The following is a 19,153-nucleotide window of genomic DNA, read 5'->3' on the forward strand; positions in this document are numbered from 1 at the left end:
TACCTTTTTAAACTAGGCTGAATTTGTTGCAATTTGAGATTAAAATGGGCTTGGAAGAGCTTATATTATCTGAGATACAATTTTTCAGAGTCTGGCAGATTTTCCAAACTTGGAAATTTTAAGCTAATTTTCATGTATCATCACATGCTGTAGTCTTTCTATCTTCAATAACCTGTCTGAAATGTTTCAGCGAAGTAAATACTTATTCAATTTAACATTTTGATTGGCAGTTGGAGAAGCTGATGTTTGGTGGGAGGTCACTGTTCACATTAAGGTGACAAATTGTAGAAAACAAGTGTACATAAAAAGTTTATTTAACAAACATTTACATGAGGTGAATGCAAAAAGTGTAAATGATGTGAATGATAGTGTACACAAAATGTGAATTAAAGGTGTTTCCTCCTCTTCAAAGGACCAGGGCTAAGCAAATCTGATAATCTGCTTTGTTCAGTGCCATTTTCAGTATCCTGAATGTCCGGAAGTGGAAAGTAAATATGTATTTGTTGATTATCCCAAAGTATAACCTTGTCTAAAAGTCCTAATACAAAGGCAACCCATATGTTGGTAAGTATTAATTGATAGCAATAATGATATCAATACCTGATATTTTTCCTCGACTTGTCTGAGCAGCCTATACATCTCAGCATCTTCACTGAACTTTTCCAAGTCTTGGGTTTTGAAATTGATGTCTACCATAATTTCTGGCTGCTTTTTGCAGGTTGTCTACTGCAGGCTTTCCTATAGCTGCAAGCATTTCTGCAGGCAATCGCATTTAGCAGGTTTGAGGGGGCTTTTTCCCTCGACACCATCTTTGTCAAAAGGCTCTGAACTGTAGCAACTCATCCCCATTCGAGCAGTTTGTTTTTGTAACCCAGTCACTGCTGCTCCTGGTGTTATGTGCGAAACAAATGTAGCTCTGTAGCATCTTGCATGGGAGGAAGTCTCACCATGTGAAAACTGGTCTTGTAAGCAGCCCGTGTGAAGAGCAGATAGCACAGATTGTTGAGGATTTGACTGGACCTTTCCCCATTGTACAGGTCAATGAGGTGTTTCTCCTCTGATCAAGCTACTTCAGCAGTTGTCACAGCTGGATTAAAAAAACTGCAGCTGTCTCTTTAAGGTCTACATGTTTCTTTAGTACATGAAACAACTACAGTTTCCCCTGGCCAGAGAAGCATGCAATGAAAACACAGTCACTGAAGGCATGAGGTGACTGACTGTGAATGTTGGGGTGGTTAAGTAGAAGACATCTGGCATTTCGCCTCTTCCACACTTCTGAATATATATAGTACCTTGTGTAGGACCACCAAGATCAGTGAGAATGACTTACAAGTCTTCATCCACTCCTGCAATAAGTATGACATGAAAATTAAGAGTCCTTTCTGATAGTGGTCGTGATGATTAATGTGTCAGCATCATCTTCAGCCTGAATAACCTCAATGTGTTTGGCTTCAAATTTCACCTTCAGCAGTTGAATGAACCTTAATTTGTTTTTATTAGTAGATAAAAAATTTCCTTGGGAAACAATGGGAGTGGTTGTTTCCTCACAGATAAGAGGATTTATTGCCCTTCCTCATCCCCTCTTGAGTGAGTACAAACATCAAGAATGGTTACAGTTCATACATGTAGAAGTTCTCCAGTTCTTCATCCGACTTTTTCAAAATGCATACCCTGTGGAACAGTGTGAGTGGGTCAGAGGTCACTTGTTTGCTGTCAACACTAACAGAACACGTGGAAGAGAAAAGAGAGACTTTGATTTTAGACCCAAATTTGACGTTTTGGAAGTTTTCCCCCAAAACCTTCAAATTGCTTTTTTTTCCTATTATTTTTTGCCATATGACAGTTGACACTTTTCTCTTGTATATCTCCGCTGCTTAAGAACATTATCAACCCCATTTTATGAAATGGATGGTACTTCAAAAATCAGTCACACAGTTTCTTTTTATCAGATTCATCTCTAGTAATTCACAATGATCTGATTTATACTTCTGCTTCTTTCATCAATTCACTTATAATATTAAGTTCGCAGAAACCATCAGTAGGTTCCCATCTCTCACTATGTATTATTATTCCTATATCTATGTATTCTCTGCCTTCAAAGTATCAAATTGGATATATTTTTACTTCACTCAATCATTTCACACAGGTTATTGACTATGTCTTTGACAAATGATTATGACAACACATGAAAATTAGCTTAAAATTTTCAAGTTTGGAAAATTTGCCATTTTGAAAAGCTCTATATCAGAAACTATTAGGTCTTCTGAGTCAATTTTGGTCTCAAATTGTAGCAAATTAAATCTGGTTTAAAAACATCATTCACAGAAACGTCTTCCTTCTTGTTCAAAGTGGGAAAAACTGAAAAGTGCAAAAACTTTGCAATTTTGGGATACTCAAAAGTGATCCAGGGGGTTGGTGAGGGCAGAAACTTGGATTTTGTATGTCAGTCACATAAAAAAAAATAATTAAAAAAGATAAAAACTACATAAGCTATTACCACCACTTGATGGCACCTGAGCCCCATATTAACAACAAAGTTACTGGACTGTACCTTGCAGTCATTTTACATTTAAAATTATATTACATTTTTAATTAACTGGACTTCCGATAAATTAATTATGCAGATTATGACTTACCAAATACATGCAGAAAACTTATCTGCAGTTCTGTAATACTATACAAAGACAAGACATCATTTGACATTGCTATCAAAAGTAATAAACATTTCTTGCAGGCAGTTTTAACTGTGTTAGCATGGCTTTTAAATCTGTAGACAAATTGTTTCTGCCAAATATATCCTTTTTGCTTGCATATAATTTTAAACAAAAATTGTATACACAACACTGATGTTTTGTTCTCTTCCTCACAGTCAGTTTTCACAGAACACACAAAATCTGTATTTATGGCTTATTGGCTTATGATTAGAATACTATAACATAATCTGAATTATCTGACACTTTGTAATCCTATGCATTCACTGATTAAATCTGTGCAAACTACTATCACTCTCATTGATCCAGCAACTGGAGAGGCATCTACCAATGTTGAATGATCCCAATCGATCTACCCATTCAATTTAAGAGACTTCAATTCCCAATCAAAGTTTTGTTTCCAGTAACAATGAACAAGGCTCAATGTCAGAGAAAGGGGGAAGAGAAGAAAATGGACACAGAGTGGGGTAAGGAGGATGTGGAGAGAGAGCAAGAGGAAGAGGTGGTGGACAGACAGATGGGAGTGGGTAGAGATGGTGGTGGACAGACAGATGGGAGTGGGTAGAGATGGTGATGTACAGTCAGAAGGAGGAGGAGGAGGAGGAGGAGGAGGAGGAGGAGGAGGAGGAGGAGGAGGAGGAGGAGGAGGATATGGGTAAAGAGGGGGCAATGAACGTTGAGAGGGGGAAGGAGGAGATGGGGAGGGAGAGAGGGGGAGGGGGAGGGGGAGAGAGAGAGAGAGAGAGAGAGAGAAGGTGAGGTGAGGTGGAGAGGGGGGAAGATTGTGATGGACAGACAGAGGGAGAGGGGGAGGGGGAGGGGAGAGCGAGGATGTGGGCAAGGAGCAGGGGAGATGGACGGAGAGGGGGAAGAGAAGGAGATTTGAACATGTATCCAATTCTCACACATATTTAGCAATGAGACATATTGCCAGGTTTGCTATTTATAGATGAAAAATGAGAAATAAATAAATAGTTTTCAGCACCATTTATGTATTATGAAGATCCAACATGGTATTTAGAAATTACAATAAAACAACAATAGCTTCCACAGTTTTATATGAATTCTGCATGTAAACAAACATAGTCAGCTGTATGATTATATATAAAAAAGAACAGAACACAACAAAGAGACAACCATGTCATGAATACCATAAATCGTGAATTTATTTCTTTTTCTCGGGGGTGTGAGCAGGTGGATAGAAAGATTTTATCAGTTGTTCCAATCATAAGCCATTATTGTTGATTTCCAGTGATTTACAAATAAATATTATCAGTTGCAATGGACAGGTGAGAAAGTTCATACTAAAGTGTAGGTGTGTTGTGGATGGTACTCCTTAGAAGTTTTTCCACTGTATGTTTTTTCTTTGGAGTATGTTTCTGGAATCTCTTGTGTATTCCAATGGACCACATTCAGTTTAAAATAACCAATAATCATGTGGGTCTCTTTCTCAGCTTCATCAGTTTCATAGTAATAGACGTTTTGAATACTGTCACTATAGTTCATAAAGTCATAAAACACTTAACAAATGAGTGGACAACAATAATCATGGATGATACTTGAGTAATATCACATACAAGATGGAATTTCCCTGTGAATTGAATACTATATTGTGTATTTATTACATCTGAGCTGCTAAAACAGTGTACCACACTGTGACCTAAACCCGAGATAATGCCTTTCCTTGAGAGTGCATATCCCAAACTCCACTATTCAGGAAATGTCAAGGGCTGATTTAGAACTAACTATTTATAGAATTATTCCACACTTTCTTAATTCTGCAGGTACTCCTCCATGGTACTGCAGGATTAGGATTTCTAAGAGAGCACATTTGTTTTTAGTATTTAGCTTTACCACAACCTTGGCGTTGTCACTTTGATAGAATTGTTATACTCTCTGTAGAGCACGTAATGTTCCTTACCTTGCCTGCTGCAAGATATCCTCCATTTTCCTTCACCTGTTCATTAAGCCTTTCGAGATAGAAGGGTAGTGTTTCTTTAAACACAGTTTCTTTCTTCTTCTGCTTAATAGCTTCATCAGGTTCCCAGTAATAGTCACTTAACTCTGCATCAAAACAGGAAAAACAAGTTTCTGTTATTTAGAACATAAATGTGAAAACACAGATTTGTAAACACGTAACTCAATATTTATTACTGTCAGTGAAATTTTGATTTTTTTAATTGTGTGTAATTAGTCCCAGAAGTTATATTTTTAATTAATTTTATTCAAATACATGATTTATTAAAAACTCGATAAAAATTCCGTACTATTATAGTTCAGGAAGTGCTAACAACCTAATACTAATGTAGTACACCGAAACAAATGCAACTTAAAAGATTGACTATGTTTCTTTTTATAAGTTGAGCTGTGAGGAACAAAAATAAAAATCTTTAAATAAACACTTGCAGAGTTATAACACAGTGAGCTGGACCTAACTCCACTTTCTATCACTGGTCGCCTACTAATAACTGTAAATTTCCCCCCTGATTTCCATCTAAATCTAGTCACACACATCATGTAAATATAGTGTGTGCATAAATTAGGAACATATACTGTGTTCAGACATAAAGATTTATGTCAAAGGAAATAGCCTATTGACAAATAGACAGAATGGATTCAGATAATATTGTTCATGTGAAATACGACTAGCTCTTTACTCACACTAAGTAAAGGGTGTTGTTGACAGGGGATATCAAATTGATTCTATGTTTCTCGATTTCCAAAAGGCTTTTGATATCTTTTCTCTTACATGGCTTCTAATCAAATTGCGTACCTAAGGAGTATCACCTCAGTTGTGCGACTAGATCCACGATTTCCTATCATGAAGTTCACAGTTCGTAGTAACTGATAACAAGTCATCAAGTAAAGCAGAAATGATATCTGGCACTTCACAAGGAAGTGTTATAAGCTCTTGGTATTTCTAATCTATATAAATGATTCAGGAGACAATCTGAGCAGCCATATTAGATTGTTTGCAGATGATTCTGTCGTTTACCAACTAGTAAAATCATCATAAGTTTAAAACTGACTGCAAAATTATTTAGACAAGACATATCTATGCATCAAAAAGTGGCTCTAATTATCCTAAGGTCATCCATATAAGTACTAAAAGGACTCTGGTAAATTTTGGTTACATAATAAATCATATAAATCTAAAGACTGCAAATGCAGCTAAATATCTATGAATTATAATTACAAGCAACTTAAACTGGAATAATCAGAAATAACATTGTGGGGAAGACAAATCAAAAACTATGATTGGCAGAACACTTAGAAATGAACAGGTCTACTAAAGGGACTGCCTACATTATACTTGTCTGTCCTCTGCTAGAGTATTGCTGTGTGATATGGGATCTACCAGATCGGACTGAAGAAGAACATCAACAAAGTTTGAAGAAGAGCAGCTCATTTTGTATTATCAGAAAATAGGTGAAAGAGTGTCACAGGTGTGTAATATATGACTTGGGGTGACAATCATTAAATCTACCATACGAGACACAAATGCTGTACACATACAACAGACAATACAATCCTATTACAGAATGGTAAATTCCATCCTGGGATCAAACTGTATAATGCATACCAACATGCAATAATAATGAACAGACAGAATTTCAAATCAAAGGAGAATAATTACTTGATCAAGCACTGCAGCTACACAGTAAGGGAGTATCCAGAAAAACAAAACAGCAGCAATAGTTTGTCAGTCAACTGTTTTTGTGAAATGTGTAGAGTAATAAAATATTTTGCAATATTACCTTTTTCTAAAGTGATGGGTGTAAAAAATTTCAAGAAATATATGCCATGATTAAAAAATGGTCCAGAGTACAATGTACTGTCAAATTCTCAGGCTAAATAAATAAAATGTATGCAGGTAGAATGATGATGCTATTGTCAACTTTCCTGGGTGTTTGGATTTGATGATGCACTACAATGCAACAATTTTCACAAAGTTCCCACACAGTGCTGTGCAGTAATTTGGGTTCTGTGTTTCAGAAAGTCAGTGACCAGTGGGCCCTAGCAGGTAAAAAGAAAAAAAGTCATTATGCTTTCCTGGAGCTGCCGTGCCTGTTAATTTGACTACACTGCAAAAGTTCTGTTGGGAAACTCTTACAAAGCCTCCACACAATCCTGATCTTTCCCCATGTGATTTCCATATTTTTGGAACCCTGATGAGAGGCATTCATGGCCATCAATTTGCATCAGACAAAGAGGTGCATGCCTGGTACAATCATGGTTCTGCAGGCAACTGCAAACATTTTTCCATGAAGGCATTGACCATCTGACAGTGGGATAAATGTTTTAACAGTTACAATGATTATTCCAGAGGTAGTAAACAGTTTACATCCGTTTTCCCCATTTGTATCAGTTTCATTTGATTGCCTCTTATAATGTAAAGCTAGTGAATCACAATACAACAATATTGTTTCATTTTTGTGTCTGTTGGACATTTAAAGACCATCAGAACCCTATTTAACAAAGATGTTTAAGGTGAAAAATATGCTCTGGCCTGATAGTGAGAAGATATAAGTGGACAACTAGTCATGTTATTTGGTATTCCATTCTATTATTTACTTATTTATCCATCATTTTTTGTTTCTGTGGTCCACATTGTGAACATATCATAGGATACAGAACAAGTCAGTCATACAGATTTGTTATGGTATCATCCTATAGTATTATGTAAATGGTAGTATTACATTTTATATTAAGATACCTACTGTTGTCACACTCATCCTTATCCCATTACCATTGAACTTTAAAGAGAATGACAGGAGAAACTGCCATTCACCTGGTAGTTTAAGGTGGATCTCAGTTTACAAGGAAGTAACCCACTCACTATGATTTTGTAAACCATACATCACGCACATGGGTATCAGACAGGTTATTTCACAAACCAGAACTGCAGTGAACTGCCATGAGCAGCATCTTTACACCCAATTCATTTGACACGACAGTTTGGAATCTCGGCTGTGAAGTGTTCCTCTTCCATTTGCTTCGCCACTGGGTCCTAAAGTGTTGGGGAAAAGTACTGTGCAAAATGACATGGGAAAAGATGGGACATCACAGGACATACTTCATCAGCTTCATCTGTTGAGACCTGCCTGGCTCGTGAGGCCCTCCAAGTAGCTACACTGCTTCCAGTGTAGCCCTCAACTTAATAAAAATAATAAAAAGTAGAGAGCCCAAAACTGAGCCCTGAGGAACTCCACACCTAATGATACCCCACTCTGATTATGGTGAGATACCTGCTTTCTGATTTCTATTAGAAAAGTATGAATCTCTGCTGCACCACTTACACCTGCCTTTGTGTAACAGTATTAGGTGTCTGACACAGTCAAATCTTTTTGTTGGGTTGCAAAGTATTCCAGACTTTTCATTATTTTATTGATGGACTCCAAAACATTGACAAAATGCAAATGTTGCATCTTCTATTTATCACCCTCTCTGAAATCCAAATTGACTTTTGCTGGTGATATTGTGGTCACTAACATGCTTAATACTTCTGGCACACATTAGTTCCTCCAAACCCTCAGAAAAACTAGAGGGCAGTGAGATTGACTGATAATTAGCATGATCTCCCCTCTTTCTCTCTTTTTATACAGCGGTTATACAACTTATTTTAAGCCTTTCAGGAACTATTCTTTGCGTAACTGATGCATCAAAAATGTGGAAAAGGATTTTACTTACACGGCTATACCAGTATTTTAATAATTATTAAATATGTTGCAAACTCCTGTAGAGTTTTTACTTTTCACAGACTTAATGATTCTTTCAATTTCCTGTGTAGTGCTCACCTCACTCTGTTGTACTGTGCTATATACACTGGCTTGCAGAAAATTACTGGCTTGATTTATGGAGCCTCATAACCCTATTTGTTCTGTTACTGTTAAAAAGATTTTTTTGGAAACATCAGCACCTGCATTTGGACACAATGAGATTATCCGCATTTTTTTATTTATTTTTTTCCGTCTCTAAAACCTGCACTTTTCTGTTTCCTTCTATACGAAATTACAGATAGTTTTTACTTTATTGTTTGAATGATCAATTCCTGCCTTCAAAAATATGATCTTTTATTTATGTATAGTCTTGTTAAGAATTGTACTGTACAGTTTATAATGCATAATCTTGTTTGGACTATTTGATTTCTTAGAATTCTGCATAAAGCTCCTTTCTTGTAGAACAAGAAATATTGACACCCATAGTAATCCAAGGCCTATAACCTGATTTAATAAGGTTTCCACTAAATTTTGAGGACATATTTTTTCAAATACACTTGTAATCTCATTAACAAATATATTAAATATGGAATTAACATCAACAGTAGCATACACAGGAAACCAGACCACAAGCTGTAGTTGTTGATTAAAGTGTTCCATGGTTCGTTTGGTAATAATTCTCCAGATTTTTCAAATGAAATTTACTTTTCTTTTACTTTTTATGATGAGAAACTATCCATCATGGTCAAAGAGGACATCTATAATATTTTTCACTATTAAATTATTATATCCATCCTTGTGTTTAAACATGTCTACTGAAGTACTGGAATTGGCTAGTGCTCTAGTTTGAGAGTTTTACCGCTGACACTAAGTTGTAATAGCACATCAGGTGTACACGGTCTATTCTGTTTCTACTGTCTGTTAAGAAGTTCAAATGAAAGTAGCTCATTACAATGAATGAATTAGTTTTCCTAGACAGCAACGGAAGAGAGAAAAACAATGAAGTTCCAGCAGGAACCCTGTAAATTGACACCACAATAACTGTTGAATTATCTTCTGTTGTCTCTCTGCCACACACATCCAAGCACTGTTTAGCACAGTATTCACATAAATCTAGAGATTTATATACTTCATTATTTCTATAAAGAAACTGCAACTCCACCTTTTCTCATACCAGATCTACAATAATGAGCAGCCAAATAGTAGGTTTCAATCCATAACATGTGGATTCTGTTTGTCAAACACTGTGCTAGTACATTATACATCTAGAATGAAATTAATTATTTCATGAACCATATTTCAAATATTAATAAACACAAAACTTACTCAATCTGAGGTCTGTTATCGTATCAACAGCCATATCAATCTCAGCAGATTCCCAATCATTTTCACCTGCCAGCCCCAGCTTCTTGCCTAAATAGCGGCATATAGCAGTGGATTGATGCATCTTCTTTCCATCAATTTCAAGAACGGGAAGTTTTCCATATGGTGTAGCTTCAAAATTGGAAACAATAATTCATTTTTGCACATAAACAAAAGAGAAATCACATAAATGAAATTGATTGTACTGGTGAGTTCACTTTGAAATCCTTATATATATATATATATATATATATATATATATATATATATATATATATATATATATATATATATAACAGAAAGAAACTTCCACATGGGAAAAATATATTAAAAACAAAGATTCCAAGACTTACCAAGCGGGAAAGCGCCAGCAGACAGGCACATGAACAAAACACACAAACACACACACAGAATTACTAGCTTTCGCAACTGGCAGTTGCTTCGTCAGGAAGGAACTGACGAAGCAACTGCCAGTTGCGAAAGCTAGTAATTCTGTGTGTGTGTTTGTGTGTTTTGTTCATGTGCCTGTCTGCCGGCGCTTTCCCGCTATATATATATATATATATATCCGCATATACATCCGCACATACACAGACACAAGCAGACATATTTAAAGGCAAAGAGTCTTTGCCTTTAAATATGTCTGCTTGTGTCTGTGTATGTGCGGATGAATATGTGTGTGTGTGTGTGTGTGTGTGTGTGTGTGTGTGTGTGTGTGTACACCTGTCCTTTTTTTCCCCTAAGGGAAGTCTTTCCGCTCCCGGGATTGGAATGACTCCTTACCCTCTCCCTTAAAACCCACATCCTTTTGTCTTTCCCTCTCCTTCCTGAAGAAGCAACCATCGGTTGCGAAAGCTAGTAATTCTGTGTGTGTGTTTGTGTGTTTTGTTCATGTGTCTGTCTGCCGGCGCTTTCCCGCTTGGTAAGTCTTGGAATCTTTGTTTTTAATATGTCTCCAGTAATCAAATACAAAGATAAAAAGAAAACATGAATTATGAATTCTGATGCAGAATAGCTATTCATATTGTTGCTATAACTTGAATACTTGAACACATGTGATACCTCAAAGTGAGACAACACAAGTTCTTGCAAAAATGAAAAACTGATTTTCTGAGAACATTTCTTTCTAAATTTAGTCATAAAATAAGTCTTAAGTCATCACCCTGCTTCATACAGTGTGTGGAGCTTGGAAGTGAACTTCAACAAGCAGCTAGATGAAGTACACCTACAAGAAACAAAAAGGAAATAATAAAGAAACCGCCATTCCATATTGCCACCTGGAATGTCAGGACCATGTGCCCAAGGTACATCAATGATTCCCAAGAGGTTGATTTCATTTGTAGGACTGCAGTTATCGATATGGAGCTCCACTGCTCGAATTAGAGCAATGTGTGACTACAGGAGACGTGGCTACCAGACATGGCCTCCATTAGAGAAGTTAATTACACATTCTTCTGGCAGGAGAAATCACAAGATGAGCCCAGACTTCAAAGTGTAGGAACTGCAGTTAAAAATGCCCTCCTGAACAGTATTGTGCTACCATCTGGTAGAACAGAGCAGATTCTTACTTTACAAGTATGCTCTTCAAATGGAACTATCAACATCATTAATGTGTATGCTCCCACCTTATCATCCAGCCTAGAAGAGAAGGATCTGTTTTACGATTTGCTCAGTGACAGAATAACCGAAGTGCCTGGCTCAGAGTCACTATATATTATAGGTGACTTTAATCCTCGAGTTGGGTCAGATAATGACATGTGGCTGACTTGTTCGGATCATCACGGAGTGGGTAAAATAAATGATAATGGCCAGAGAGTACTGCAAGTATGCTGCTTTCATGATCTATGTACCACAAACATATTTCCAGATTAAAGATCAACACAAGGTGACCTGGTGACATCCCCTCTCTCATTACTGGCACCAATTTGATCTTGTCATAGCTTGGCGTTCAGATCTAAAAAAAAATGTCCTACTGAAACAAAGCTATCATAGTGCTGACTGCAACACTGACCATGCTCTGGTGGCAAGCAGACTGAGGTTCACGCCTAAGAAATATCACCATGCTAAACAGAGAGGTCAACTGCAGATCAACACATATCATGTTCATAGCTTTCAATGAAAACAAGAATTTGCCAGTAGTTTTGGAAGTGCTTTATCAAGAAATGCACAAACAGAAATGAATATTGACAAAAAAATGCGCACAACTTTCTGATGCTCTACAACTCACCAGTATTGGCCTGTGAAGTGAAAAAGAATAGATACAAGGACTAGCATGAGCAAAATTTGGAGGAGATGGAAACAGTCATTGAGGCAAAATGGGAAGCCCTGCTTTCCTATACAAGAAACCCAAACTGAAGAACTTTGGATGACTGGAGTGAAGCAAAGAACAGGGCACAACAAACATTTAGGCGAAATTTATGTGCAGATATACAGAAATCTGCCAATTCTGGGGACATTAAGGCAACGTACGATGGTATTAAGAAAGCGGTTGGTCCAACTGTCCAAAAAGCAGCTCCTCTGAAGACGAAGACAGGAGAAGTTATTACTGATGAAGGCAAGCACATGGAGTGCTGGGTTGAACACTACCCGGAGCTGTGTACAGCTGAAAATGAAGTAAGGAAGGATGGACTTGATGCCATCAAACAAATGCCAGTTATGGAAGAGCTTGACGCGATGCTCACTATCGAAGAACTTGGCAGAGCGATAGACTGCCTAGCTAATGGAAAGGCCCCAAGTGAAGATGGGATCCCTGCAGAGATTATTAAGTATAGCAACCCTGCCCTTCTACAGCACCTACATTCACTTCTCACAACCACCTGGGAAGAAGGCTGTGCCCACTAAGTATGCAAAATTCAAAGATTGTTACTTTGTATAAACAGAAAGAAGATAGAAGTGATTGCAACAATTACCAAGGCATTTGACTATTGAGTGTAGCTGGGAACACTTATGTACGAGTCACCCAAATGCAATTGCAATTCCTAGCATCTAGAATTTACCAAGAGTCCCAATGTGGCTTCAGACCTGGCCGATCAACCGTGGGTACGATTTTTTCTCTACAATTGCAAGAGAAGTGCTTTGAATAGCAGAGACCACTGTATATTGATTTTGTTGACCTCGTCAAAGTATTTGGTTTAGTGAGCAGATCCGGGCTCTTCAAGTTGCTGCACAAGGTTAGTTGCCCACCTAAACTACTATAATAACTAACTGTCTCTTTCCACGAGAAAATGCAAGTAACAGTCTGTTTCAGCGGCAAAACAACAGAATCATTCCCTGTAAATAGTGGTGTAAAGCAGGGGTTTGTGCTAGTTCCTACTCTGTTTGGCATTTTCTTTTCCCTTCTGCTGAGATTTGATTTTGGAGACTGTGAGGAGGGAGTGTATTTACAAACAAGGTCTAATGGAAATCTCTTCAATATTGCCCGTCTCAAGGCCAAGACCAAAGTCAACACAATTGTTATTCGGAAGTTGTTAGAAGCAGACGATGCAGCTCTGGTAACAAACTCATAGGATGAGCTGCAGTACAAGTTATCACTTGCGTGTGGGAAGCTTGGTCTTACCATCAGCCTCCAAAAGACTAAAAATCACGGCACACAGCACCACCAACCTTCCATTCATCAGCACTGACAGCAATCCTCTGCAGGTAGTTGATGATTTTACCTGCTTGGGATCTACAATATGTAGCAACTTGTCTGTGGACACTGAAGAATTGCAAAAGCATCGGCTGTCATGGGTGGATTGAAAAACAGAGTATGGAAGAATGGACTACTCACATTAAAAACTAAATTGCAAGCATATAATGCTTGGGTTATCAGCACCCTTTTCTATAGCGGTGAGACATGGAAAACTATTGCTAAACACGAATCTCGACTGAACAGCTTCCATCTCCATTATCTCCAAAGGATCCTTCAGATCTCTTGGAAGGATAGAGTACCCAACACCAAAGTATTATGGCTCGCAAGCACAACCAGCATTCATGCACTCCTAAACCACCAATGTCTAAGGTGGCTGGGACACGTCAGGCTCATGGATCCTGAGCGAATACTGAAAAAATACAGCTGGTGACCGTGCCAAGTGACGACATGCTGTGCGCTATGGGGTTGAGCTTGCAGAGAACGAATGCATACAAGAAGACATCAGGAAGAGGGCAAGATGGAAGGAGAGGGTGGCCTCTGGTGGAAGTCCTTCACATTTCAAGTGCCCAAACTGCAGCAGAGACTGCCACTCCTGAGAGGGACTTTTCATCCATAGCAGATGTTGCAGAGTCTGAACCAACTACGCTACACCACCATCTGACTACACATACACACATAAACCACATCAAGGACATTTTTACCAAATTTGTAACCTCATTTTTCACCCTTCTGTGGTATTTCGTGTTCCTTGTGCCCTCTGCCTTGAACACAGCATCTGTTATATCTGTCTTATCATCCAATTGTGTCTTTTCCTACATCCTCCCCCCCCCCCCCCCCCTCCCACCTGAGTTGCAGTGCTGGCACAATGCACAATATAGCTCTACAGGCTTATAAGAGAGTTTATAGACAGTTGTTCTTCCCATACACTATTTGCAACTGGAACTGAGAGGAAGATAATGGTATCAGAGGCACTCTCCACCACACAGTACACGGAGGCTTGTAAAGTACAGGTGCAGGTGTAGATGTAGATGTATACTCTATATCTCTGAAGAAGGATTTGACCAAAAGTTAGCAAAGTTCTCAGAGTTTTGTATGTGCCTATCAGTGGCTCAGCATCTCAGTTATTGAATAATATTTGAAAGAGGATGATTCATGGACACAGCATGTAGTCATTTAACTATTTATTTCAATTTTACTGTACAAATACTGAAAAATAAAGACTGGGCCAACACACTACAGCAACATTTATGGTGACCAATGATAACACATGGCTGTAACAATTTACATTTTATATTGCATCTTAAGTTATGTAGCTTATTATACTAAAAGAAATCAAACTTTAATCCAAGACCTTTCACTTGAATACAAAGCCATTTAATACACTTGTCATGTCTGGCTGGAGGAAGAGACTTCACTGGTATGTTTACTATTGTATGTTCTGTTGACAAATATTCCAATGTCAGAGAACACTACAGAAAAATAATACTTTTAGAGTGAAACCTTATTTGAATTTGCTTTATTTTCATGTGAAAATACGAGTTGTTGTTATAAGATGAAGTATGATAAGTTTCTTCAGATTTGGTACTTTCATGAAAACTGGCACTTAAATTATTTCCTTCACTACTTCAATGAGACAGCTGTACTTGACTTCAGTCAGTGAAAGAGCAATAGATTTGTGCATAATGAGAACTATCATATTACCCATCGGGATATGAAGTTGTAACCTGTATATGATTTTGTACTAGTACCAGAATTCCATAAACAGCATGATTTTCTACCTTGTGCCAGAATTTCCCCAATCTGCATCTGTAAAACTGGAGAAGTAGATAATCTTCTTCTCTATGGTTCCCCCAATACACATCAGGAGTCAGCCATTTGCCAAAGAGCATTATGATTACTGTTGTTGTAGCTTACTATGGCAATTCTATAATTTGTGTTGGTTCAAAAACTGACAGAAATGTAGAATTGATATTAAACAAATTCTCTGAATTACTCATGAGTTTTGTGTTAAGTTGCTGTTTATGTACGCAAATTACTTCCAATTACAGTAGTGTCCTTGTCAGCTTTCTTTCTTTTATGCTGAATTGGTGTACATTTTCTCAGACATAACAAATTTGCCACTATTTGTATTTTATTTATTATTTATTATTTATTTGTATTATTGGCCTCTGTAGCTTGGCAGTACCTTCTGGTTCCTAGGACCTTTACACAAAAGCATGTGTATATCTCATTCTTGATTTCTATATTAATTATTATGTTACCTATGTATACAAATATGAAGACTGGCTGTTGTCTTTGATTGGCTATATAGACATGGGTCTGAGTTTTACAATTGCAATAATATTGATTTTAAAGTTGCATTTGACTTAAATTAAACATTGTTACATGCCTAATTGTATACATAACTGACTTTTTAGATTTACAGTGTGTATACCCAGAATCCAATCACATTGGTCAACATATATGGCTGCTCCATGACAGTTTCTTTGTCTATGTCTCCAATAAGAAATGCAGTGGTGATATCCAGTTAGAGATGACAGTCAAACGTGTTTGATAGAGCCATACATAACTGAAATAAAAGTATAACTTGTCTCATAGAAACACAATTAGCTGAAATGCCACAAGACAAATCCAGATATTTGGTAAACGACTTTAATTTCTCCAAAGTAAGCTCCATCACTACTGTATTTTTTCCAGAGTAGTTTTGTAGTCTATTTATTCATCAAGTGCCTCATTTATAGCCAGTGGCCTAATCTCAGTGTATATAACCTAAAAAATGTCTTTATAATTTTGGCACCCTTCATTCATAAATGGTGTTAGTATCTATTAAATTTGCAGTGAATTGCATGAATTGAAATACCATCCTGAGAGAAAAAATCTCATGTTAAATATGAGGCATCATCAACTTAGTAAGTCAAGATAAGCACATACAGATTACAGGTACCTGCTAAATGTTTCAGATAACTCAATACCTCACATAACAGACAACAAGAGGAATTAAAGTACATACTATTTCACAATGACTATGCACTGAAATGAAAACAGTTTGTAAGCACACCCAAGATTAGAATGTGGTACTACAAGTCAAATGCAAATGCTGACGATTCCTGAGCTGTCTATCATTTTATACTACAATCTTTCACGTAGAATGTGTTAATTTGCATCAATGGTTCAAATGGCTCTGAGCACTATGGGACTTAATGGCTGTGGTCATGAGTCCCTTAGAACTTAGAACTACTTAAACCTATCTAACCTTAGGACATCACACACATACATGCACGAGGCAGGATTCGTACCTGCGACTGTAGCGGTCGCATGGTTCCAAACTGTAGCGCCTAGAACCGCTCGGCCACTTCGGCCGGCTAATGTACATCAATATTAAAGATTATCGTGAATTGTATTACTGGATACCTCCAGTGTGACATACCGTGTTAGCTTCAGTAGAAACAAACAGAGAAGGAAAGATAAAAAAAATAAAGAAAATAATATTATTAGATTAAATTAACTATTCTAACTACTCTACTGTTAAATACAGTATGATTTTACTCATGTGTCTATGAAGGTGTTATAAACTCAGATTAGCTGCACAAGTAAATTACAAGAACTAACAAGGTTAAATACTTATTCACTCTGGTTCTGACCTTTTCTTTTTACAAAAATTGCTCTTGTTGTTTGTAAAACTCAGCCATTATTTTGCAATCCATATGGCATAGTCGAATTAAGTCAGGTGATGCTGAGGGAATTATATTAGGAAATGAGACACTTAAAGTAGTGAAGCAAAATAACTGATGATGGTCGAAATAGAGAGGATATAAAATGTAGACTGGCAATGGCAAGGAAAGCGTTTCTGAAGAAGAGAAATTTGTTAACATCGAGTATAGATTTGTCAGGAAGTCGTTTCTGAAAGTATTTGTATGGAGTGTAGCCATGTATGGAAGTGAAACATGGACAATAAATAGTTTGGGCAAGAAGAGAATAGAAGCTTTCGAAATGTGGTGCTACAGAAGAATGCTGAAGATTAGATGGGTAGATCACATAACTAATGAGGAAGTATTGAAGAGGATTGGGGAGAAGAGAAGTTTGTGGCACAACTTGGCCAGAAGAAGGGGTCGGTTGATAGGACATGTTCTGAGGCATCAAGGGATCTCCAGTTTAGTATTGGAGGGCAGCGTGGAGGACAGTCTCAGGACTGAAGACCACAACAACAACAACATATGGCATATGGCAATAGGCATTTGGAGACCCATCAAATTGCTTCATCCAATACTACTATTCCCCTAAAATATAAATCTACTTTGTCAGACCATACACAACATAACATTATGAATTCAATATTTTTGTTAGATGGTAATCTGCTTGATAAGTTCCATATTTCATGAGTTAGTTCTCTTTTCCTGAATATACTACTGTTTGATACAAAATCACCTTGCAGCATACGAAAATTATTTAGATATATTTGATTAAATTGCTTGTATTCAATTTCTGCAACTATACTGATACAGAGAAGAAATGTTTTAAATGAAGTATACATTAAGCCAGACACCATACTTACATGTTTTCACTGGTGGCCACTGCTCAAATTCATAACGAATATCTTCAAAGTCCATCTTCCCATAGGACAAAAGAAAACGTATTGGTTCACTAAGCCCCATAAGAGCGAAGTAACTTAATTTACATTTTGGTGCCATCTGGAAGTAATTTATATTAAAAATTAAAAAACTGAAATATACGAGCACATTTAATATAAATAAAAATATATTGTTTATTATTATTTACTTCTAGTGTGGCCACATCAATGGTTCTAATTCATATCTCTCTGTCTACTACCTTCCTCACTGTTTTAATGAAAAACAAAATTCAAAGTACGACAAGCACTAACAAAATATGTAAAAACTACTGATATTTATTAGCTTCAGTGCCTTCCAGGATAAATGTTTCCAATGTTTAGAATATCTTTTTTAAAATTTTTCAGACTTACACATTACTTACATTAATGGATAGTATATAATCTATAGAGTAAGCCAAAAAAAATGTATACACTCTGTCATGCTCTATTGAGATATCGATATTATCGTTCAATCTGGGTTACAAGTGTGTTGTTGTATGGTCTTTGCCTCAACAGCAGTTAGTTCTTTTATCTCAGTTTTGAGCAAACAAAGTGGCTGGAGGACACTTGACTTTCGAGCAATGAAAATGTAGTGTAAAGTGGTTTTTCAAGTTTGATAATGCTATTGAAGTGCAATGTCAGTGGAGGTAGGAGTCTGAAGCAGAACCACCAACCTGCCTAACAATTAAACACATCATTGACAAGTTTGAATTGCACGGAACAATTTGTGATATTCACAAAGGAAGATCAGGAGGACAGCATACAGCTACAAGTCCTGCTTTGTTAGCTTTCGTGTTGGAAAAGTTTGTTAATTCTCCACAGGATTCTGCTACGTAATGTGCACATGAAGTGGGTGTTAGCAGTACAACTGTGCGAAGAATTCTGAAAGCTGCTAAGTGGAAAGTTTACATTCCACAATTACTGCGCCAGATTAATGATAACAATCCTGATCTCTGCATGCAGTTTTGTGAATGATCAGCAAATGGTAACTGATGACAAACAATTTGTGATGAAGGTAGTGTGGAGTGACGAGGCACAATTTAAACGTAATGGAACCATGAATCGGCATAACATTGTGTACTGCACACCAGAAAATCTGCACGTTTATGTGGATAAAGCAGTC

General features: G+C 37.1%; 1 protein-coding gene across 2 annotated transcripts in view; it reads right to left on the reverse strand.

Moving 5' to 3' along the window:
- LOC126336691 (glutathione S-transferase-like) overlaps window positions 1-19,153 on the reverse strand; it is a 94,180-nt gene that overhangs the window by 9,383 nt on the left and 65,644 nt on the right. For both annotated transcript variants that reach the window (XM_050000642.1, XM_050000643.1), the window contains exons 2-4: window positions 17,977-18,112; window positions 9,758-9,925; window positions 4,633-4,775 (exon numbers count right to left, since the gene is read on the reverse strand). In XM_050000642.1, the coding sequence (XP_049856599.1) occupies window positions 4,633-4,775; window positions 9,758-9,925; window positions 17,977-18,112 (447 nt within the window). The remainder of the gene's footprint in view (window positions 1-4,632; window positions 4,776-9,757; window positions 9,926-17,976; window positions 18,113-19,153) is intronic.

The sequence above is a fragment of the Schistocerca gregaria genome, chromosome 2, assembly GCF_023897955.1.
Source record: "Schistocerca gregaria isolate iqSchGreg1 chromosome 2, iqSchGreg1.2, whole genome shotgun sequence".
NCBI lineage: Eukaryota > Metazoa > Arthropoda > Insecta > Orthoptera > Acrididae > Schistocerca > Schistocerca gregaria.